The following is a 23,625-nucleotide window of genomic DNA, read 5'->3' as shown; positions in this document are numbered from 1 at the left end:
AGTTACAATTAAGACTATACTCATGACAGACATAGGAGCAGGAGGCGACCATTCAGCCCTTCGAGCGTGCTCCACCATTCACTAGTTTCATGGCTCTTACTTAGACCAGCTTTTTAATTTCAAATTTAAGAAGTGAATTTAAATTCAACCAACTGCCATGGTGGGATTTGAATCCATGTTCTCCACTCCCAACCACCAGCAAAAGCTTCAGCCTGGGCCTCTGGATCAGCAGTCCAACGACAATACCACTGCATTACCATCTCCTCCCACACCTGTACCGCAAACAGGTAAGTGGGTCTGGCTCATTTCTGTCTGGTACCGTACAGCACCTGAGCATCTCAATGTCGGCTCCTGCACAATGCACCTATAGTGAAAGGGAGTTACTGACTCCACTATGGTATTCACTGTTTCCACTGCAGTCCTGAACCTGGCAATGTTTCATGCTCACAGCACAGTAAACAGAGGTGACAGCCTTGTCATGATTCCTATACAATGCACATACATATCCCCGGGATTTACCTGATAAAGTTCCACCCGCTGCTCTGGAGTAACCGCTACATCCCGGGGCATTCGATAGAGTCGGAACTCAGCTCGATGCAAGGAGGACTCACTGGAAATATCCAAGGAGATGTTGAACCGGTAGTTTTTGTGAGAGGAGTCAGCATCTACACAAAAGCACAGTCAGCAGGTCAGCAAAACATTTAAATAAGAACATTACTGCAGCTATGTTGCCCATTCAATAACAGGTAAAATAGCCAATGTAAACACAAATCATATCCAGGTGGAGCAAGACAGGTACAGGTCAGGGTTAGATACTCAATTAGGAATGTGAATGGAGGGTGATAAAGGGGCTTGGAACCTGTCAGAACAGGGTTCAGGGCCTGTTACAGTGAAGGATCTGAAACAGTTCTAGTAACTGGGCTACAATTCCATTGTGAACATTACTGCCTTAGAGCTCCAGGCCCCCTTTGAGACCCTGACCCCCACTTCAGGAAGCCCTGCTGTGGGTTCATTTATCAGCAGAGTGGATTCGGCAAGGATATTTCCTCTTGTGGGAGAATATAGAACTGGGGTTCATTGTTTTGACAATAAGGGGTCACCAAATTAAAACAGAAATGTGAATTACTTTCTCACAGAGGATCCTCAGAATCCCTACAATGTGGAAGCAGGCCCAAGGCTACACCAACTCTCTGAACAGCATCCCACCCCTACCCTATAACTTGTGTTTTCGCATGGCTGATGCACCTAACCTACACATCCCTGAACACTTTGGGTAATTTAGTATGGCCAATCCACCTAACCTGCACATCTTTGGGCTGTGGGAGGAAACCGGAGCATCCAGCGGAAACCTACACAGTCACAGGGAGAACATTCAAACTCCAACAGACAGTTGTCCAAGGGTGGAATCAGACCCAGGTCCCTGGCACATGGAGGCAGCAGTGCTAACCATTGAACTACTGTGCCACATTGTTGGAACTCTTCCTCAAAAACGGTGGAGGCAGACTCTGAATATTTTTAAGGCAGACATGGATTTTAAGGGTTCATTATTGATAAGCAACAGGGTGAAAGGTTATTGGGGGTAAGTGGGAATGTGGAGTAATCAGATCAGCCAGGATCTTATTGAACAGCTGAGCAGTTTCAAGCAGCCAAATGGCCTACACCTGCTAATTTGTAAAAATTTCTGGTGTTCTCTTCTAATTTATGTCCTAACTTTAAAAGAAAACAATAAAGAATAAATTGGATGGCTTTTGCAGGAAGGGTCACCAATATCCTGGGTGGAAGGTTTGCTAGAGCTCTTCAGGAGGGTTTAAACTAGTTTGGCAGGAGGATGAGAACCAGAGATACAGATCAGAGGATGGAGTAGCCGATGTACAGGCAGATACAGCATGCAGAGAGTCTGTGAGGAAGGACAGACAGTTGAGAAGGCAAAGTTGCAGTCAGTGCAATGGGTTGAAGTGTATCTATTTTAACGCAAGAAGTGTCAGGAATAAGGGTGACAAACTTAGAGCGTGGATCAGTACTTGGAACTACGATGTTGCGGCCACTGCGGAGACTTGGATTAATGGTTGTGGGATTTTCCGGGGTTTAGATGTTTCAAAAGGAGGGAGGTAAAAGAGGTGGGGGAGTGGCATTGCTAATCAGTGATGGCATCACAGCTGCGGAAAGGGAGGTCATCGAGGAGGGTGTGTCCACTGAGTCAGTTTGGGTGAAAATCAGAAACAGTAAAGGAGCAGTCACTTTATTGGGAGTTTTCTATGGAGCCCCCAATAGCAACAAAGACACTGAGGAACAGATTGGAGAAGCAGAATTTGGAAAGGTGCAGAAGTAATAGGGTTGTTGTCATGGGTGACTTCAACTTCCTTAATATAGACTGGAACCTCCTTAGTGCAAATAGTTTGGATGGAACAAATTTCATCAGGTGTGTCCAGGAAAGATTTCTGACTCAATATGTAGATATGCCAACTAGAGGGGTGGCTATATTGGATTTGGTGCTTGGCAATGAACCGGGCTGGGTGTGGGATCTCTCAGTGGGAGAGCATTTTGGTGACAGTGATCACAACTCCCTGACTTTACCATAGTCATGGAGAGGGATAGGAGCAGGCGGTATGGGAAATTATTTAATTGTAGAAGGGGGAATTACAATGTCATTAGGCAAGAACTGCGGAGCATAAAATGGGAACAGATGTTCTCAGGGAAGTGCACAACAGAAATGTGGAGGCTGTTTAGGGAGCAGTTGTTACAAGTACTGGATAAGTTTGTCCCACTAAGGCAAGGAAAGGATGGTAAGCTGAAGGAACCTTGAATAACAAGACATGTGGGACATCTAGTCAAGAGGAAGAAGGAAGCTTACTGAAGGCTGAAGAAGCAAGAGTCAGATATGGCTCTAGAGAGCTGCAAGGTAGCCAGGAAGGAACTCAAGAATGGACTTAGGAGAACGACAAGGGGGTATAAAAAGCCTTGGTGGGTAGGATTAAGGAAAACCCCAAGGTGCTCTATACTATGTGAGGCACAAGAGGATGGCCAGAGTGAGGGTAGGGCCAATCAGGGATAGTAGAGGGAACTTGTGTGCGGAGTCGGAGGAGGTAGGGAGGTCCTAAATGAATACTTTGCTTCAATATTCACCAGTGAGAGGGACCTTGACATTTGTGAGGTCAGCGTGTAACAGGCTGATTTGCTCCAACAGGTTGATGGTAGGAAGGAAGATGTGCTAGAAATTTTGAAAAACATACGAATAGATACATCCCCTGGGTCAGATGTGATATACCGATTACAATGGGAAGCGAGGGAAGAGATTGCTGCACTTTTGGCAGAGTAGTACCAGATGATTGGAGGGTGGCAAATGTTATTCCCTTGTTCAAGAAAGGGAATGGGGTAATCTGGGAATTACAGATCAGTCAGTCTTACTTCTGTAGTGGGCAAATCATTGAAGAGGATTCTGAGAGATAGTATTTATGATTATTTGGAAAAGCACAGTTTGATTCGAAATAGTCAGCATGGCTTCGTGAGGAGCAGGTCATGCCTCACAAGCCTTATTGAATTCTTTGAAGATGTGAGAAGGTCAAATTTGAATGCAGAATACAGGGTTAATGGCAGGATTCTCAGCATGTGGAGGAACAAATGGATCTGGGGTCCACATCCATGGATCCCTCAAAGTTGCTACCCATGTTGATGGGGACGTTAAGAATGTGTATGGCGTGTTGGCTTTCATTGGCAGGGGAATTGAGTTTCAGAGCTGTGAGGTTATACTGCAGCTCTATAAAAACCTGGTTAGACCACACTTGGAATATTGTGTTCAGTTCTGGTCGCCTCATTATAGGAAGGACATGGAAGCGTTAGAAAGGGTGCAGAGGAGATTTACCAGGATGCTGCCTGGACTGAAGGGCAGGTCTTATGAGGGAAAGTTGAGGCAGCTCAGGCTTTTCTCTTTGGAGCGAAGGATGAGAGGTGACTTGATAGAGGTGTACACGATGATGAGACGCATAGGTGGAGTGAATACTCAGACTTTTTCCCAGGGCAGAAATGACTATTACAAGGTGTCATAATTTTAAGGTGATTAGAGGAAGATATAGGTTCTTTACACAGAGTGATGGATGTGTGGCATGTGCTGCCTGCAGTGGTAGTGGAGTCAGATACTTTAGGGACATTTAAGCGACTCTTGGATAGGCACATGGATGATAGTAAAATGTAGGGTGAGCTGGGTAGTTTGACCTGAGAGTAGGATAATAGGTCAGTGCAAAATAGTAGGCTGAAGGGCCTGTACTGTGCTGTACTCTATGTTGTGTGTTCCATTAGCATTGTCAAGCAAAAGGCCTCTGTCTGTATACTGCACATTTGAAGTGAAAGCCTTGTTTCCTGTGCTCCCGGACATGCAGTGAAAGAGGAATAGCTGTAGATGATAAAGCAGGCGCTGTTTCTTTTTAAACTCCTTGCTGAAACAGGAAGCAGAATGACACATGATAACTTGGAGAGGCCGAGCTGTGTGTGGCTCTCAAGAGCCTGAATACGCAGGGTACATTTCACTCACACGTCTGCTGGCAAGGCAGTGATAGCAGGGAACAATGAACTGACTTGAGGATTGGTAATGGACTTACCCGATGGTTCAACACTCCAGTCATTTTATGACACTCATTTTTTAAAAAATCACGAGTTTCTCAGTCTCCAAATCTCCATTAAGGTTATGACTATGGAAAATTATTTCAAATTTACAACCTATGATGAGGCCAATCTGCCTAACTGGTCAATCATGGTCTTCATCCTCCACTTGAGCTCATGCTACAAAGATTCATTAGGCACTAAGACATTGCTCCCCCATCTGGAACAGGAGGCAGGGAGGGCCATAATCTCAGGAGGGGAGATAGTGACCATGTCACGGGACTGGTTGCCTAGAGACTCAAGGTCTAGGGATGTGGGTTCAAACCCCAAACAGCAGCTGATAGAATTTAAAATCAATGAATAAATCTAGGAATTTAAAGCAAGCCTCAATAATGCTGGCTATAACAACTATCATTTGTTGAAAAATCCATCTCACTCCACTAATGCCTTTTAGGGAAAGTAATGTGCTATGCTTACCCAGTCTGGTCTGTACATGACTCCAGACCTGCAGCAATGTGGGTAAATCTTGACTGCCCTCTGAAATGGCCAAGCAAATGACTCAGTACAAGGGGCAATTAGGAATGGGTGACATATCGTTGCCAGTGGCGCCCACATTCCGTGAAAGAATGAACAAAACAAAAAGGGCTGAAATTAGGAGAAATTTCTTCCCTCTAAGGCTTGCAAATTTTTAAAGTTTGCTGATATAGAGGGATGTTGAGCATATAAATGTGGGAAAATTTGATGTCTCAAGGATTCAACATCTATGGGAGTGGGATGGAAATGTGTTGTGGCAAAGGATCAGCCATGATCACAGCGAATGGTGCAAATGGCTTGGAGAGTGCAAGGGGAGCAAGATCTACCCTGCTCCAATTTTCTGCCCAGTTAACATAGAGATAAGCAGGAATTTCTTCCCTCAGAGGGTAGTGAACCTGTGGAATCTTTTACCACAGAAGGCTGTACAAGCTGGGTCATTAAGTATATTCAAGTCTGAGAAGGACAGATATTTAATTAGGAAGGGAATCAAGGGCTATGGGGTAAAGGCAGGAAAGTGGAGTTGAGATGTCATTGAATGGCACACCAGACTTGACAGGCAGAAAGACCTACTTCTGTTTTATCCTTCCAACCATATCAGCATGAACTTCGCTCCTTTTGTATTATTTTACTTCCCTTTATAAATGCATCCTTAAATAATCTTAGTTGAAGTAGATACCAGATAGGCAATGGCCCAGTGATATTTTTGCTAGACAATTAATCAAGAGACCCAAGTAAGGTTTTGGGGACCTGGTTTCGAAGCCTGGCACACAGGTCATGGAATTTGAATCCAATAATAATCTGGAAATAAAATTCCAATGATGACCATGAAACCATCACCAATTGTCAGGATAAACTGTTCTGGTTCACTAATGCCCTTTAGAGAAAGAAATCTGCCATCCTTACTTGATCTTGCCTACCTGTGACTCCAGACCCACAGCTGTGTGTTTGACTCTTAACTGCCCGCTAGGCAATTAGGAATAGGCAATAAATACTGATGCAGCCATGGACACCTACATCCCATGAACGAATTTTTTAAAATTAGCATGTACCAAGAGCCCTTTTGCACAATGGTGTACCTCTGCACTAGAAAGCCCAGATTAAATCCAACCTGCTCTAGAAGTGTCTTTGGTTGATTAGAAAACATCTAGACTAGTGCCCCAGTGAAACATCACAAGATATCACACTGGAGCATTAACAAACATAGTTTTAGGCACTGAGCCATCAAAGGCATTATTAAGGCAGGTGGCAGTTGTTTTATTTTGTGGGATATCTTAAAAGAAGTGGACTTTCAGAGCTTAGTCCCTCAGTAGTTGAAAGCAGAGCCACCAGTTGGAGGAATGATAGAAATCAGGATTATGCAAGAGGCCAAAAGTGGGAAGGAATACTGATGTTGGAGGGTCCTGGAGCTGAAGGGTGCTACGGGGAAAGAAGAAGAATATTGAGACAATGCAGAGTTTGAAGATGAGGGTGAGAATTTTTTGAAGTTGAAAACTTGGAAGTCCAGAAGCCAAGGCAGGTCAGTGACTAGAAGGGTGGCAAATGAAAGGGATTTGAGGGGGCCAAATTAGGACATGGCAGTCAAGTTTTTGATGTTCTTAAGGTTTTGGAAAATGGAAGAGAGGAGACTGGGCAAGAAAACCAACTCTACTTCACCTCTTCCTCATCAAATTTGGGATGGGGCCCAAAAACATCCTTGTTTGTTCAGCAATGAATGACATACAAACAGTGTGACCAAGCATAAGCAGTAGAGGGGGCAACAGAGAGCTGGCAGTTAGGGAGAGTGTTGTGCATACAGTAAATGCCAACTACTACAGTTTCAACTACTGAGGTACTAAGCTCTGAAAGTCCACTTCTTTTAAGATATCCCACAAAATAAAACAACTGCCGCCTGCCTTAATAATGCCTTTGATGGCTCGGTGCCTAAAACTATGTTTGTTAATGCTCCAGTGTGACGTCTTGTGATGTTTCACTGGGGCACTGGTCTAGATGTTTTCTAATCAACCAAAGACACTTCTAGAGCAGGTTGGATTTAAATCTGGGCTTTCTAGTGCAGAGTGTCAAATTTTGATTAATAATTACTCCCATGGAGTGCCTTGGTCGACTGTACAAATGCAAGTTACTGTCGTTGCCACTATGCAATTTCCCGAAATTGATCTACTTCTCCCGTTAAAAAAAGCAGGAAGACGTACTCAGAATAAAACCCAGAAGTTGTCACTCATTTACCAGCTGATTCATTGTCCTCCTGTTTTTGACTGGCCACAGAACACAAACAAAAAATTCCAAGTTAATTCACTGATTAGGTATCACACCAGCCACCCCCACCCCACCCCCAACTTCCCCAAAGTTAAAATTTCCTGCCATTCAATACAAATACTTCTATTCACACTAGCCAATGACCCCAGGCAATTTTATAAAGATGCCCTCATTAACAAGAGGTTCCTCTTGGACTGTTAAATCTCATGATTTTTCTGGATTGGCTCTAATTAATCTATAAATTTAAAAAGGAACATGTTCATTCACAGAGATAATGGGAACTGCAGATGCTGGAGAATCCAAGATAACAAAGTATGGAGCTGGATGAACACAGCAGGCCAAGCAGCATCTCAGGAGCACAAAAGCTCCTTAGATGCTGCTTGGCCTGCTGTGTTCATCCAGCTCCACACTTTGCTCATTCACAACATGGGCGTGAGGTCATCATTTCTACGGGCCGTTCCCATGCCAGATCTCTAGTCTGTCCTGACTTACAGGTAGGAACATCATACATAGGATCAGGAGGATACCGTTCAGCCACTGACCCTGCTCTATTCAATAAGATCAGAGCCAATCTGGTTGTAGTCTCAGCTCCACTTTCCTGCCTGTGTCCCCACCATAACCCTTGCCTTCCATGTCTATCAAAAATCTCACTCAGCCACAACTAAATTCAAGACACAGCTTCCACTGTTCTCTGGGCAAGAGAATTCCACAGACAGACAATCCTCTAATCGAAAAGAATTTCTCCTCATCTGCATGTTAAAAGTGAGGCCCCTTCCTCATAAATGGTGACCTTCTTGTTCCAGTCTCACCCACAAAGGGATCCTCTCAGCATCCATCCTAATGAGTCTCCTCAGGGTCATCTCTCACTCTTGGACACACTTTCCAACACGTGAAAAGTCCAACCTGCACAATCTTTCCCAGGAATGAGGTGAGACAACCTTTTCTTCACTGCTTCTAACACAATGATATCCTTTTCCAAAGAAACATAAACAAATAACACACAAGTACTTTGCCTTCCAAACCAGCCATAACACTTTACGAGCGTGCCATGAAGCGAAATTTGGCAGGTAGTCGCCGTTAATATGTAGAACCTGTAGCAATTGATTTGCACACAGTAAGATCCCAACAAGCAGCAAAGCGATAAACAGTTTTAGGGATGTCAGTTGATGGATAAGTATCATTCGGGACAATTCTGTTTCATTTCACTTTCCAAAGGTTGTGCACTTTGACATTCAACTGAAATGGGGGCCTTCAGTTTAACATGTTAACCCAAGGGGAGCACATCTGACAGGACAGCACTAGAATGCCACACTGGATTCTTGACCCACAATCCTCTGATCCAATGCTGGGAGCACTACCCAGCCATGGCGGAGGGGGGAAGGAGCTCTGTTTCCATTCTGTGGCCCTGGGACTAGGAGTGGAAAGAAAATTCTGCCTCAGCTGCATTAACAGTTCTGGGCATGCTGTACGCATGAATGTTTCATGGAGAAAAGATCAGACTCAGCTAGAATGGTCCCCACAGCTGAATAGCCAGATGATTCAACTAGATTCACAATAAAGAATGGCCAAAAAGGAACCCAAGTGGTTCATTTGGTAATGCTCCTGCCATTGAGATAGAAGATCCTGGGTTCAAGTCCCATTTCAGGACTTGACGGCTATATAAAATGGTACTGTCTGTGGCTTTGGCAGGGTTCTTGTGGCACAATGATAGCGTCCATGTCTCTGAGCCAGGAAGCCCCAGTTTAAACCCCACTTGCCCTTGAGGTACAGAATATTTCTTGAAGATGTTGTTTATAAAATATCTAAAAGGTGGTTTTCCATCTTTAAAGCAAAAAAAATGACTGAAGAAACCAGGGGGCTCTTAGGGAAATCACACGTAAATAGGAATAGAGAGATCAGCCAAGATCTCATCAAGTAACGAAGAAGACCCAAGAAGCTGCTGGACCAACTTCTGCTCCTAATTCTCAAGTGGGTATGGAGCCAGAAAGGCAGGTGGAATTATACCCAAGCTAGAGGGTGTGCCTGGACAGCAGATGAGGAAATTAGGAGGGGGAAGCTCCCTGGTCATTAAGGAACAGCCAGCTTTATTGCTTCAAATTCTCAGGGAACTCCTCATAGCAGGTGGGCAGAATATCAAGCAGCATGAATTCCTAAAAGCGCAGGACTGTAATCTCCTCGTGGACTGTCTTTGTTTCAGCCAATTCATCCACAAACATCCTCTAGTCAATTCAGATAACGTGACTCATCAGTGACTTCAAAGCAACATAGGAATTTGCAGGACAAGGTCAACCTAGCTACTGTTTTCCCGTTCTGATGGCCACATGATAAATTGTTCAGTGATCATGCTATTTAGCAATCAGCCTTACAACAGAAGCAGATATGAGGTAAGAAAAGTCCCAGTGGAGGGGAACTTTTGGAAAAGTTTGATCCAAAAATACCTGTTCCTCCTCTGTGCACTCCTTACACATTACACATCTCAAATTATTTAAACACAGTGTCCCAAATTATTTCACCTGAAATTAAGGTGTTAAACCAGGATTAAAACAGAAAGTGCTGGAGCTCTGCAGCTCCGGCCACATCTTTTGGCTCAGTTCTGAAGAGTGACACCAACCCTGAATTATTAACTGTTTCTCTCTCTACTGATACTGCCAGATCTGCTGAGTTTCTCCAGCATTGTTTTTGTTTTAATTTCAGGTCTCTAGTATCTGTGTTAATGTAAACCTGTGATTCTGTCTGCACTTTCAGGGAAAATGAGCAGGGACATTCACTGTACTCTCCTGGCCAATATCTACTCCTCAATCGACACCGCAACATATGTGGTCCTTTATTACATTCGCTGCTTGTGGGATCTCACTGTACACATTTTTAAAAAGTTATAGCTTTTGGAAAAACACAGTGCACAATTTTAAAGGGGATGCATAACAGAGGGATCTGGATGTATACATGCACAGATCATTAGTAGGACAGGTACAGTAGTTAACAAAGGATGGTGTTCTCAAATAAAAGCAAAATTTAGGAGGCAGCACAGTGGCTCAGTGGCTAGCACTGCTGCATCACAGCACCAGGGACCCGGGTTCGATTCCAGCTGTGAGTGACAGTCTGTGCAAACTCCAGACATTCTCTCACATGTCTGCGTGGTTATTCTTCCGGGTGATCCAGTTTCCTCCCACAATCCAAAGATGTGCAGGTTAGGTCGATCGGCCATGCTAAATTGCCCGTAGTGCCCATTGCAGTCTGGGTCGTATAGCCATGGGAAATAAAGAGTTACAGGAATTGGGTGGGATGCTCTTCAGAGGGTCGATATGAATTCAATGGGCCAAATGGCCTGCTTCAACACTGTAGAGATTCTATGACTCAAAATACATTGAGTCATAGAAATATACAGCACAGAAACAGATCCTTTCATACAATTTGTCCATGCTGACCAGATATCCTAAATAAATCTAGTCCCTAAATCGTTCCTGTTCATATTTAAAAGCTGTAATTGTACCAGCCTCCACCACTTCCTCTGGCAGCTCATTCCTTACACACACCACCCTCTGCATGAGAAAGTTGCCCCTTAGATCTCTTTAATATCTTTCCCCTTTTGCTTTAAGCCTATGTCATCTAGTTTTGAATTCCCCCACCCCAGGAAAAGTCCTGGTCAATTTAACCTATCCGTGATTCTCATGATTTTATAAACCTCAATAAGGACATCCCTCAGCCTTTGAAGCTCCAGGGAAAATCACCCCAGTCTATTCAACCTGTTCCTACAGCTCATATCCTCCAACCCTGGAAACATCCTTGTAAATCTCTTCTCAACCCTTTCACGTTTCACAACATCCTTCTAAGAGCAGGGAGACAAGGATCAGATTCAGTGTTCCAGTAGTGACCTAACCAACATCCTGCACAGCTGAAACGTGACCTCCCAACTCCTATACATAGGATGCTGGAAATGTGAAACAAACACAGAACACTGGAGCAACTCAGCAGCTCTGACAGCATCTGCGAAGAGAAAACAGTTAATGTTTCTAGTCTGGCACGACTCTTCTTCAGAACAAGTGTTCTCAGCTTTATTAAGTGGGGCATAGAGTAAAAGAACAAGGAGATCTTGCTGAATTTGAAAAAGATCCTTGCTAGCCTGCAGGTGGAATATTGTGTGTAGTTGCAGGTGCCACGTTATTAGAAAGATGCAAATGTATTAGTGCAGAAGTGGTTTATAAGATTGGTCCCAGGAATGAGAAATTTCACTTGTGAAGATAAGTTGAAGAAATTGGGACTGGTTTCCTTGGAGAGAAGATGGAGTGAAGTTTCAATAGAAGTTTTCAAAATAATCAGCAGGCTGGACAGATTAGATAGGGAGACGTTGCCACTCATAAAAGAAAAAAAGAAAGAATGAGATGGCATAGGTTTAAAGTGAAGTACAAACAAAACAAGAGTGATGTGAGAAAATATTTTTCCACTCAGTAGTTTTTCCATGAGTAGTTAGGGTCTAGAAAGCAGTGCCTTGAAATGCGATGGATGCAGTTTCAATTGAGGTATTCAAGACAGCATTGGACAATTACTCTAATGGAAATAATGTGCAAGGATATGTGGAAAAGGCAGAAAATTGGCACTAGGTAACAGAACCGGTGCACGCACAATGGGCTGAATGGCCTCCTTCAATTCTGGGATTGGTGTGCAGGTTGCAGGGGAAGGCAACAGACATTCTAACAGTGGATATTCTTCCTTTGTTGGCTCAGTGGCACTTTGGGACAGCTTGTGGTCATGACAGGCACCATATTAACACCATGTCTGGCTAACTCCATATCTGACAGGGATATAGAATGGGGGTCAAAGTGGAGTTGAGGTAGATTGTTAGAGCAGGTCAAGTGGCCTACTCTAGCTCCTAAAACTGATGTCCTTTTCTACCACAATGAGCCTCGATTTAGTGCAATATCCACCAGGCTTGTGATGTGAGAAACAATACACTGAGCCATGCATAATATCCCAAGCAGTTTCAAATATGATCCAAATGTTTATATTTCAAAAGGACGTCTTAACAGAGGAGAAGCTGAGGTATTTGGAGAGGTGGTTTCAGAGCATGGAGCCAAAAACATGGCTAACTAACAGAAATGAATGTATCAGAGCACAGAGTCCGAGTAACAGAGAACATGGGCTGTAGGTGTTACAGAATGAGCTGATGGTTACATGGAATCAGAATTATTTGCCTCACCTTGTTTTTTGTCATTATTTTGCTCTTAGAGAGAATCCATTTGCTCCTTTTCACGCCTTAATTTACACCCATTTTACATCTCTTTCTTCTTCACCATTTGCAACCCTTTTGTCTTTTGCACTGGTCTCTGCCTCTGTCAAAACTAGATTTTAAAAAAAAATTCCCAACACCTTTAGCTTCTGAAGAAGTCATGGTAGACAAACAGGAGGCTGGAAGAACACAGCAGACCAGGCAGCACCTGGAGGTAGGCAGCAGTAAATATTTCAGAAAAGGTTAATACTCGAAATGTTGACTGCTCCTTTCTTCTCGATGCTGCCTGGCCTGCTGTGTACTTTCAGCTTCCTGTCTACCTACCTTGGATTCCATCATCTGCAGTTTTTTTGTCTCTGAAGAAGAGTAATATTGGACTTGAAAGGTTAACTCAGATGCAACCAGACTGGCTGAGTTACTCCAGCATTCTGTGTTTGTATCAGTATTATTTATTTGGGACTAGATATTAATAGCCCATTGAACAACATTATAAACACCCCTTCCATCAGCTGTGGGACTTCAAACACAAAGCTTCAAACCCAGAAGGAAGGATGCGACCTCTGCACTACCAGACCTCCTCTACATAAATGAGGGCACAGTTATATTACTTGGAGCGACACCGGACTGCCTGCTGTCTCATGCCGTTATGACCCTGTGGGGAACAGGTTGTGGTGAGGAGGGCTGACTGGGACCCGTGCTGCCCAGCTGCTGGAATGGGTCTGAGCGCTGGGGCTTCACCTCTCAGGGACCTTGAAACACAACTCAGTCTCAACAAAACTGGCCAGTCGCACAAAGTGAATCGGGGAGGCAATGGCCTAGTGGTACTATCACTGGTCTGTTAATCCAGAGCCCTGGATTTGAATCCTGTCATGGCAGATGGTGGAATTTGAATTCAATAAAAATTATCTAATTATGACCATGAATCTATTGCTGATTTTTGGGAAAAAAATCTCATCTGGTTCACTAATGTCCTTCAGGGAAAGAAACTGCCATCGTTACCTGGTCTGACCTACATGTGATTTCAGACCCACAGCAAATGTGGCTGACTCTGAACTACACTCTGGGCATTTAGGGATGGACAATAAATGCTGCCCGGCCAAGGACACCTTCCTCCCGTTAACGAATAAAGGAAAAAAATTGGAGTCACTGGATAGAGAAATCCGACTGACATCCATCATCAGACAATTGCTGATACCAATCCACAATCGACAGGAGTAGTGGCTGTTAGCAAGCACGAGGGGAAGGGAGGAAAGGTAACCAAAGTAATGGGAATAAGAATCACTTCAAGTTCTTATATTTGGTTTTGAATCCCTTCGGGGTGTCATCCCTTCTCATCTCCTCCAGTACTGCAGCTTTTCTCCAATCATTGCCTCTTATATAAGTTCCATTGATGACTAGCCCTTTAACTGTCTCAGCCCTAAGCTCCAAAGTTTCCCCCTAGCCATCTCTGCCTACTTGGCACTGTCTGCTACTTTAAGAAATTTCTTAATACCTACAACTTGCCAAATGATAACACTTCAAAAATGAAGTATTTTGAAAAAAAGACAAATTTTATCAAAATGTTTTGTCTTATGTTCATCAGGACACTTAGCATGAAAAACAGTTCAAAGGGAAAACCAAAATTCATATTGCACATGAATTCTGTACTAATAAATGAGTACTTGAAAAAATATTTTGCTGTGTGCGCAGCATTTTGCAAAACACTAATTGTGAAAGATGTTACTTAAATGCAGAGGTATTTCTTTCAAGATTTTGATCACTGATGTCATATCTTCTTTCAAGTGTTAGTGTCAAATTTGGGCTGATTATGGTTCAGTGAAGATTTGATTCCATTAGAGAAAGGACTAGTGGTGCATCTAAAAATGTAAGCTCTCATTGAAACTTTCATGCAGGAATAACCTTAGCCCAGGCTTTGTGCCAGTGTCATTGGTGCTGAATATGACTGAGGGTGGGTAAATGGAATGAGGGTTAGTTAGAGCAGGCAGATTTGGGCTTTTAACAGAGATAAAGTTCTTATCCAACTATCACAAGAGAAAAATATACGCTATGAGGGTTGTGAGGAAAGAATTAATGTCTGACATCTTTGAAAGGAGAACAGCCATTGTCTGCGCTTCCAAGAGTGTGGGAGAGAAACATGGTAGCATCAAATGTTTAAGGAACAGATGCTGACCAAAGGGATGATTTGCTCCCAGAAGTGAGACAGAGAGATAGGGAGTTGTCAGACGAAGAGTAATGGAGAATTCCATTAATCACTCAGGGTTAAATGCAGAGTAAAGTGCTACTATTTTGAACTGTAAGTAAAGCTCTCTCTACTTCTTTTTAAAAGCCTCTGTGAAAAAATACAAATTAACAGTTAATGGAAACTTGTACAAGGAAGTGGAAACTTACTAAATTAAAGCACCCTCTGTTTTTTTTAAACACAGAAAATAAGGCTCCCTCTAAGCTTTCCCCATCAAACAATCCCAGGAGAGTTACAGCACAGGGTTAGATACAGAGTAAAGGTTCCTCTACACTGTCTGATTCAAACACTCTCAGGGCAGTTAAACCACAGGTTTGGCCACAAAGTAGAGCTTTTTCTACACTGTCTCTATCAAACAACCCAGGGACATACAGCTTGGGGTTACATATAGAATAAAGCTCCCTCTACAATGAGTCATCATACGCTCACAGAGGGAGTATAGCACAGATCAGACTAACAGTACTCTCTTCCCATGGCCCCTTATCAAATTAATGCCAAATCCTACAAAAGCTAAATTTAAAAATTCAAACACACAAACACTACTGTGTGTACATATAAACATGATGGTACACACAAATATAAACACTGATCATGCAAACACAAAGAATGGATATTGCATTTGCATGCAAACACCAAAGCCCAGAAAACTCAGAGAAGCATGGATAAACACTAACAGACACACGTACAAACAGAGATTTCTAAATGCCAGTCATGCCCGCATACCCCTCACCAGCTGCAGGATCCAGTTACAGTTCACGTGGAGCAGTTACTGAGTACTGTTTGGAATGTCATACCTTATGTACACAAATACATTTCATAAGATTACTGCTGATTGACCCAGACTGTTCGATGTAATGCATGTTTGCACACAACAAAACATCCTCGTCCAAGGCCGCTGCCATTCCAAATTCTACAGAATAAATAGCTGATTGGCAGTTTACACTTTTAAATTTGTGCGCCTGTGTTCAAATCCCTCCACAGCTTCATCTCTGTCTCTCTCTCTCTCTCTCTCTCTAACCTCCTCCAAACTTATAGTCGTGAATTCCTCCAACTTCAAACTCACTCTCACCCATAGCCCTTGCCTATCAGTGGTACCAAGCTCTGAACTTTACTCGTTAAACCATTCCATCTCTACTCATTTGAGACACTCCCTAAAACCTACCTCAAACTTTTAGTCATTTTCCCTAATATATCCAGAGTCATATACAGTGTTAGGCACAAAATAACCACAACAAATACATGTTGTGGTTTTATTGAGAAGAGTCTCCCTGAATTTCCAAATTATGGGTCAGGTCCAAAATGGTTCTGTCACCTTTATCTAACCACTAAGCCCAGAGTGCCAAAGGTAATGGGAAAAGATACAACCTCATCCAAAGAATGATTGTATTCATGCCAAACAGAGCCAGGATTTCTCACCATCAGCATTTCACAAATGTGACTAGGTGCAGTCCTTTTTGTTTCCAAACAACTAGCTCCCCCTAATGTGCTTCTGTGTCCTGTTTCACCCCCTACTAACCAATCAAACACAGCGAAAGGCCCAGCCAATCCAAGTTCTGGGAGACTGGATTGCACTACCAAATAGAGTAGTGAAGACTGTCGATGCATTGACCAGGAAGCTAGAGCAATGCACACAGGAGAAATGAATAGCATAAGCTGATGGGATCAGATGAAGAGGGGCGTGGGGGAAGCTGCTGAGGAGCAAAAACATTGGCATGAACCAGATGGGCAGAATGGCTCATTTCCCTGCAATAATTTTTAAGAAGTTTCATTTCCCTCACCAGTCACTGGGGATGTGGCAATGTCTCAGTCTAAAAGGAAGTTTGATCTACAATTTGCCCAGGAGCTATTTCAAATGTTCAATTTAGTGCAGGAGAGTTGTGCCCCTCCCTGAACAGTAAGGAAGTGTGTGTGTGTGTGTGTGTGTGTGTGTGTGTGTGTGTGTGTGTGTGTGTGTGTGTGAAAGAGAGAGAGAGAGATGGGGGTGGGGCACAGAGGGCATTTACTATCATAAAGGCTGTTATGTAAATACAAGTTCTTGCTGTATTAGTAAAAGGCCAGCTCAATTTTCCCTAACATTTTATATTCAAAAGGAAATAGGGGCTTGCTTTGTTACAACACCTTTCAGAACCACAGGATGTTCCAAAGCACTTTACAGCCAATAAAGGACATATGAAGTCTTGTCAGTGTTTTAATGCAGGAAACTCAGTGTCTAATTTGCACGCAACAAACTTCTACAAACTGTAATGTAATAATGGCCAGGTTTTTTTTTAAGTGAGCAGCATTGATTGAGGAATAAATGTTGTTCAGTGCTACAGGGAAGAACCTCCCCTCTGCTCTTATCCAACATGTTCCCTGGAGTGTTTTACAATCTGCCAAAGGGCAGACTGGGATTCCATTTAACACCTCAACCAAAAGAGGACATCCCTGACATCATCTTGATTTTTGTGCTCAAGTGGAACATAATCCCACAGACTTTCAGGACTAGAGTAGATAAGTGGTACACAGACATGATGGGCCATAGGGTTCTTTATCTGCTGTATACTCCTTGGCAAAGAGGGTTAGTGCTGAGTCACAGCTGACGCTTGATATCCGACACCAAAATTCTGGGCAATTACTTCAGTTGTTTGAGAATTCCCAGTGGAGTGATGTTGGAAGTTGGAACTGGCAACTGAACACTCACAGCAGAAACTGCAGGTGCATGTCTCGGAAATTACTGATAATGTGAATGCCTCGGGCTCACTGCCAGTACCACAGATCCAGAAAAATAACCAACCTGTCAAATTAGTTCTCCTTTCTGCTAGTGGTGGTTGGATATTTTCAAATGGTTTTAAGCCCTGGGCTCAAACAGGTATCAATCCCTACAACAAGCTGAGCAACACTGCTGATTCCAAAAAGATTCAGTTTGACTGCAAACTAATGGAGGAATGGTGGCACAGTGATAATGTCACTGGCCTAATCATCCAAAACCTACTTCTCCCTTCTCTGGAGGAAACACTGGTTCAAATCCCACCAAGGTAGCTAGTGGCAGGCATTAAAAAGAACAGGAGCAAGAAAAGGCTATCCTGCCTTTGAGCCTGCTCTACCATTCAACATCACGTTTGATCATCCAACTCAGTCCCCTTCGTATGCTTCCTCTCCGTTCCCTTTAGCCCTAAAAACTTCCTTCTTGAAAACATTCAATATTTTGCTTCAACTGCTTCTGTGGCAGTGAATTCCACAGGCTCACCACTCTCTGGGTGAAGAAGTTTCTGACACTTAAATTCGGTTCATAAATTCTGGAATATAAAGCTACTCCAGTTATAACCGTTGTTGATTGTGCTCTTCTGATTCACTAATGCCCCCGAGGGAAAGAAATCTGCTGTCCTTCACCTGGTCTGGCCTACATGTGACTCCACATCAACAGCATTGTTTTGTCTATCGTGTACTAACATTCCACTGAAATGGCTAAGCAAGCCATTCTGTTCGAGGGCAGTTAGGGATGAGCAACAAATCCTGGTTTTATCAGCAACACCCAGATCCCATAACCCTTTTCTTAAGAAAGGGATTTGCATTATTCTAAGAGGGAACATGTCAACATCCCCTCTCTTTCTGAAGCTGTAAACCTGGAGTCCCCATCAGTAATGTAGCAGTGGTGGGGTCAGGGAGGCTGGGTCATTTAAGGACAATGCCTTTATCAGCCGTGGACAGCTTTCCGTTTGAGTATTATCTTTGTAAAGGTTAAATGTACCTTTTCTGAGATTTGAAGCCAGAGTGAACCTCTGTAAGGGAAACCTGGGGCGACCATGGATGGGAAGAGTAGCTGATTTCAGCTGGGGGGGGGGAGGTAGAGTGGGGGCAGGGTTGCCAGAGTCAATGTCATGGAGTGGGATGGGGGCTGGGGGCGAATGCAAAAGATGAAATGAGAGGCAAAGGACGGGGGTGGCGGGGGCAGGGAAATAGTGTGACACCCACTGTCCCCTTTCCCACCGCTCGCTGCGTCTGGATTGGAGAGTAAGAGGATGGAGGGATGGGGCTGCGATGCCTCCCGTAGTCGAATAAAACGTACGTCATTCACGCCTGGGGCTGGCGTCTGGAAATACAAGGAGTTGGCTCCGAGCGTGTGGGATGAGCGCTGCTACCTGTGGTCCACGCTCCCGACCCTTCCCCCGGTATGTGTAACCTTTAAAATGCAACATTGTAGTCTCCTAATAAAGGCGAGACTCGCTGCAGATGTTGAAATGGAAGTGGGAGTGGAGACGGGGAGGTCAGAAACTGCTGGAAATACTCAGCAGGTAGCTGGAGAGAATGGAGTTCAAGGTCTACTAATGTCAGCTCTGCTGAATATTCCCAGCATTGTTTTTTTTCTCTCTGAACTCGGTCTGGTATCTGCCAAGGAGCAGACGCTAATGTGGATTCTCAGGGTACTAGAATAGCTGCGTTTGAGGGCCACTTACCCTGACCTCCTCGGTTTCCTGAGTTGTCCTCTAAAGTGTCAAAGCGGTGCACCTCTTTGGCATAATAGTCTGACTGAGTCGCAGCGGTTGCCTGCTGCTGCTCCTTGACCAGGTCACCCAGGAGCTCCTTGGTGCTGTTGTACAGAACCATTACCTCGTTGGTCACTGTCACCTGCTCGGCCTTGGGGGGGCTGGACATCTTGAGTTTGCTGAGGATCTGGCCCCGGATCGCTTCGATCCTCTTCTTCCGGATCTGTTCAATGTCGATGGTCTTGCAAGTGGAGAGGGAGAGAGCGACTGGCAGACTGTCCCACAGGAGAAGCAGGTTGAGAAGAACCGGGAGCTGCATCTTTTTTTTGCCCTGGAACTCAACCGTTGAACTTGGCAGCAGAAAGTGGCAAACTTCCTCTAATTTTCTTTTGCACAATAAATATTTTCTAAAAACAATCTTGTGGCTTGCTCGTAATTAATCAGTTACATTTATAACGGCAGTTCAAGAGGAAAGAGATAATAATGCCAGCTCCGAAGTCCAAACGAGAGTAGCAAATCAGATCTTCATTAGTTTTTCCAGGATGAAATGAGGAACCGGCTTCAAGCTCGCTGAAATACAAATGGATTAGAATCGATACCTTCCGATCTCATGCTAAACAATTCAGAAAACATGTAACTTTGCTGTTGCTTTGATTTACTTCGAAACTCACTTGAGACATTTAAAAAAAGTGATACTTTCTTTTCTATCTTCTTTGAATGTTGCCTCGGCGTTTTGTTAATTTAAATAAAGCACACACACTCCCGAAAGGTCACAGACTGGTGCCGAGGACTCGAAACTGTTGTGGCCAAGAAGTTGTGACTTTATAAAGCCTTACGGGTCTGAAACTCCTCCCAGGAAATAGGTGTGGTGTAACAGCTGTGGTTGACTTGGAGCGTCTCTATTTCAGAATATTTGTAAATTATTTCCTTCAACGGTTCAGAAGCAATAATGTTGTTAAAAAAAGGACACAATTTTCCGGACAGCTAGTCTAAAAGACTGACCTGCTTGCTGATAGAAGATCTGAACTCCTCTCTCCCTCCTCAAATGCTTGTCTGACTTATTCAGAATGTAATATGCCCTGTCACGGTAATGCATCTCCAGTCCACGCTCTGCAACTTTCCAGGGTATCCAAGCAGCTCCCAAATCTGCAATGGACCAGACATTAAGCTGGAGTCGGTACAGGCCCCTCAGATCAGAAAAGGGAGGGCAGGAAGCAGCTCAGCACTGCTGAGCCCAGCAGCCTCTCTCTACACAAATGACTGCATTTCCTTTACTTTTTAGCAACTTTAACGACTGCCCATTGCTACATGTTAACAATCAGTGAACATTCAGCAGTTCTGGTCCGCCTTTCACAAGCTCAGGACGATTGACAAACGATTAAGTGCTTATTTTTGCAGGGCAGCCACCTCCGCTCTAATACAGGAAACGCGGCTGTCAATTTGTGCACAGCAAGCTCCCACGAACAGCAATTATGGTGATCTGTTTTGAGCTATTGGCTGAGGCAAAACAGAACAGGGAGAATGTCCATGCTGCTTCCTCAGAACATTCTATGGGATCTTTTACAGCACCTGAGTGGCAGACAAATCCTTGATTGTAGTATCTCACCTTCTAAGCACTCCACACTCCCCGGCTACCATTCAGAACGGAGCGTGCACCCCATCAGGACTTATCTTTCATGCGAGGCATTAAAATCAAGGCCATTTCTACTTGCTGTGGTATTCCCATGCTTCATCTGGCCTGGGAGCATTTGGGGGGCATTGTAGAGAGAGCTTTCATCTGTATCTAACCCCATGCTGTCCCTGGCCACAGGGTGTTTGATGGGGACAGTATAGATGAAGCTTTACTTTCAGTAAGAGTAATTGAAGATAAGAGTAATTGAAGCTTTATACTGTATCTAACCCCAAATTGTCCCTGATCTGAGAGTGTTCAATGGAGACAGTGTAGAGGTAGCCTTACTCCCCATGCTGTAGCTGTCCTAACAATTGTGAATGAGTTCAACCTCACCCACACTGTCTTCACAGACATCGGGTAGGGCTTGTATAAACATGAAACCTCAGTCATCCACACTCAGCAGAAGTGAAAATCACTGCTCCAAAACAGGCTAACATTGAACAACATTGGAATAGAGTCATTTGCAGCTTAATGCAGTTTATGGGATCTTCCTGTGGGTAACAAATGTCTCATACCTACTTCCAGCCTCACCAGCACGATGTAAAATATGCCGCTGTATATTGCACGAATCAGAAGATGTCAAAATTCACATAATCCTGCTCCCTTTTTTCTCCCCACTTCTCCTCCATGCCCCTGAATGTTCCAGGAAGTTTGGTGTATTGAGGAGCCCTGGCTGCCAGCAAGCTGCTGATCCAACTCAGAGATTCTCTTGTGGTTGTTGAAAAGACACAGAACAAATTCAGAAGCAGAAGGTGCCTCCCAGTTAATGCTTCCAAATTGTTTTGAAACTCCTGACTGCTCACGTAATGAGGGGCTTTCCAACATCACACATTCGCCTATTACACACTATTTCTGCCACTTTCAACTCAGCTCCTGTGCGTTTGCAACTGGTTTCAAATATGAACTGAACCAACACTGGCAATATATTTTTAAATCAAATTTACTCTGCAAAATAATGGAATGTCAGAGTGGATAGCTTTTCAGTTTTGGACCCTGGTGTTAATATCAAACATTCCCAGGACAGATACAACACAGGTTTGGATAAATAGTAAAGCTCCACTATAATATCTTCATCAAACACTTCCAGTGCAGCATGAGGTTAGATACAGAGTAAAGCTCTCACTACACCGTCTCCATCAAACACTCCCAGGACACGTACAGCATGGATTTAGCTACACAGTAAAGCCCCTTTACACTGCCCCATCAAACACTCCCAGGAGAGACCTAGCACATGGTTAGATACAAATTAAAGCTCCTTTTACATTGTCACATTTAACATGGTCATCTACCATTATAGTGTTATACAGCATAGAAATGGACCCTTTGGTCCAACATGTCCATGCCAACCAGATATTATAAACTGATCTTGTCTCATTTGGCCTATATCCCTCTAATCCCTCCCTGTTCATGTACCCATCCAGATGCCTTTTAAATTTAATTGTACCTGCCTCCGCCCCTCCTCTGGCAGCTCTTTCTCTACACATACCACTCTCTGCATGAAAAAATTGCCTCTCAGGTCACTTTAAAACATTTCCCTTCTCACCTTAAACTTATGCCTTCTAGTTTTGGACTCTCCTATTCTGAGAATAAAAACCTTGGATATTCACCTTGTCCGCTCCCTTCATGATTTTATAAACCTCCATTAGGTCATCCCTCAGCCTCTGACACTCAAAGGAAAAAAGGTCCAGCCAATCAGCCTTTCCCAATAGCTCAATCCTGGCAACATTTTTGTACATCTTTTCTGAACCCTTTAAAGTTTAACAACATTTTTCTTATAGCAGGGAGAAAACATTACTTCAAAAGTGGCCTCACCAATGTCCTGTACAATCACAATATGACTTCCCAACTCCTATGCAAAATGCACTGACCAATAAAGGCAAACATGCTAAAAGCCTTCTTCACCACCCCGTCTATTTGCAATTCCACTTTCAAGGAACTGTGCACCTGCACCCCTAGGTCTCTTTATTTGGCAACATTCTCCAGGGCCTTACCACTAACTGTGCCAGTTGTGCCCTGGTTTGCCTTACCAAAATGCAACACCTCACATTTATATAAATTAAACTACATCTGCCACTCTTCAGGCATTCGGCCTATCTGATCAAGGTCCCGTTGTACTCTGAGATAATCGTCTTCACCATCCACCACAACACCAATTTTGGTGTTATCTGCGAACTTACTAACCAAATCTCCTAAACTCACATCTAAATCATTTATGCGTGAAGAGACAGATTGTATTTGACAGTATAGACGAAGCTTTACTTTCAGTTGATAAGAGTAATGGAAGCTTTATTCTGTATCTAACCCCAAATTGTCCCTGATCTGAGAGTGTTGAATGGAGACAGTGTAGAGGTAGCCTTGCTCCCCATGCTGTAGCTGTCCGAACAATTGTGAATGAGTTCAACCTCACCCACACTGTCCTCACAGAACATGGGGTAGGGTTTGTATAAACATGAATTAGCTTCTGCTCACATTCCTATCCACTTGATTTGAGAAGCAGTAGACTCAGCACTGATCCTTGCGGCAGACCATTGGTCACAGGCCTCTATTCAGAAAAACAAACCTCTATCAGCACCGTCTGTCTCCTACCTTCAAACAAATATTGCCACCAGATCCCATGTGATCTAACCTTGCTACTCAATCTACCATG

The 23,625-nt window shown here is 43.7% G+C and overlaps 1 protein-coding gene across 2 annotated transcripts in view; it reads right to left on the bottom strand.

Moving 5' to 3' along the window:
• LOC125447772 (transforming growth factor beta-3 proprotein-like) overlaps positions 1 to 20,289 on the bottom strand; it is a 48,156-nt gene extending 27,867 nt beyond the window's left edge. The window contains exons 1-3 of one of the 2 annotated variants that reach the window (XM_048522467.2): positions 19,978 to 20,289; positions 19,277 to 19,876; positions 520 to 665 (exon numbers count right to left, since the gene is read on the bottom strand). In XM_048522467.2, coding sequence (XP_048378424.1) covers positions 520 to 665; positions 19,277 to 19,625 — 495 coding nt within the window. In that variant the 5' untranslated portion in view covers positions 19,626 to 19,876; positions 19,978 to 20,289. Of the gene's footprint in view, positions 1 to 519; positions 666 to 19,276 lie in introns of both variants that reach the window. The other variant, XM_059640912.1, reaches the window with a different exon arrangement.
• Between the last annotated feature and the right edge of the window lie 3,336 nt (positions 20,290 to 23,625).

The sequence above is a fragment of the Stegostoma tigrinum genome, chromosome 39 (genome assembly GCF_030684315.1).
Source record: "Stegostoma tigrinum isolate sSteTig4 chromosome 39, sSteTig4.hap1, whole genome shotgun sequence".
Lineage (NCBI taxonomy): Eukaryota > Metazoa > Chordata > Chondrichthyes > Orectolobiformes > Stegostomatidae > Stegostoma > Stegostoma tigrinum.
This window is presented reverse-complemented; position numbering and strand designations above follow the sequence as displayed.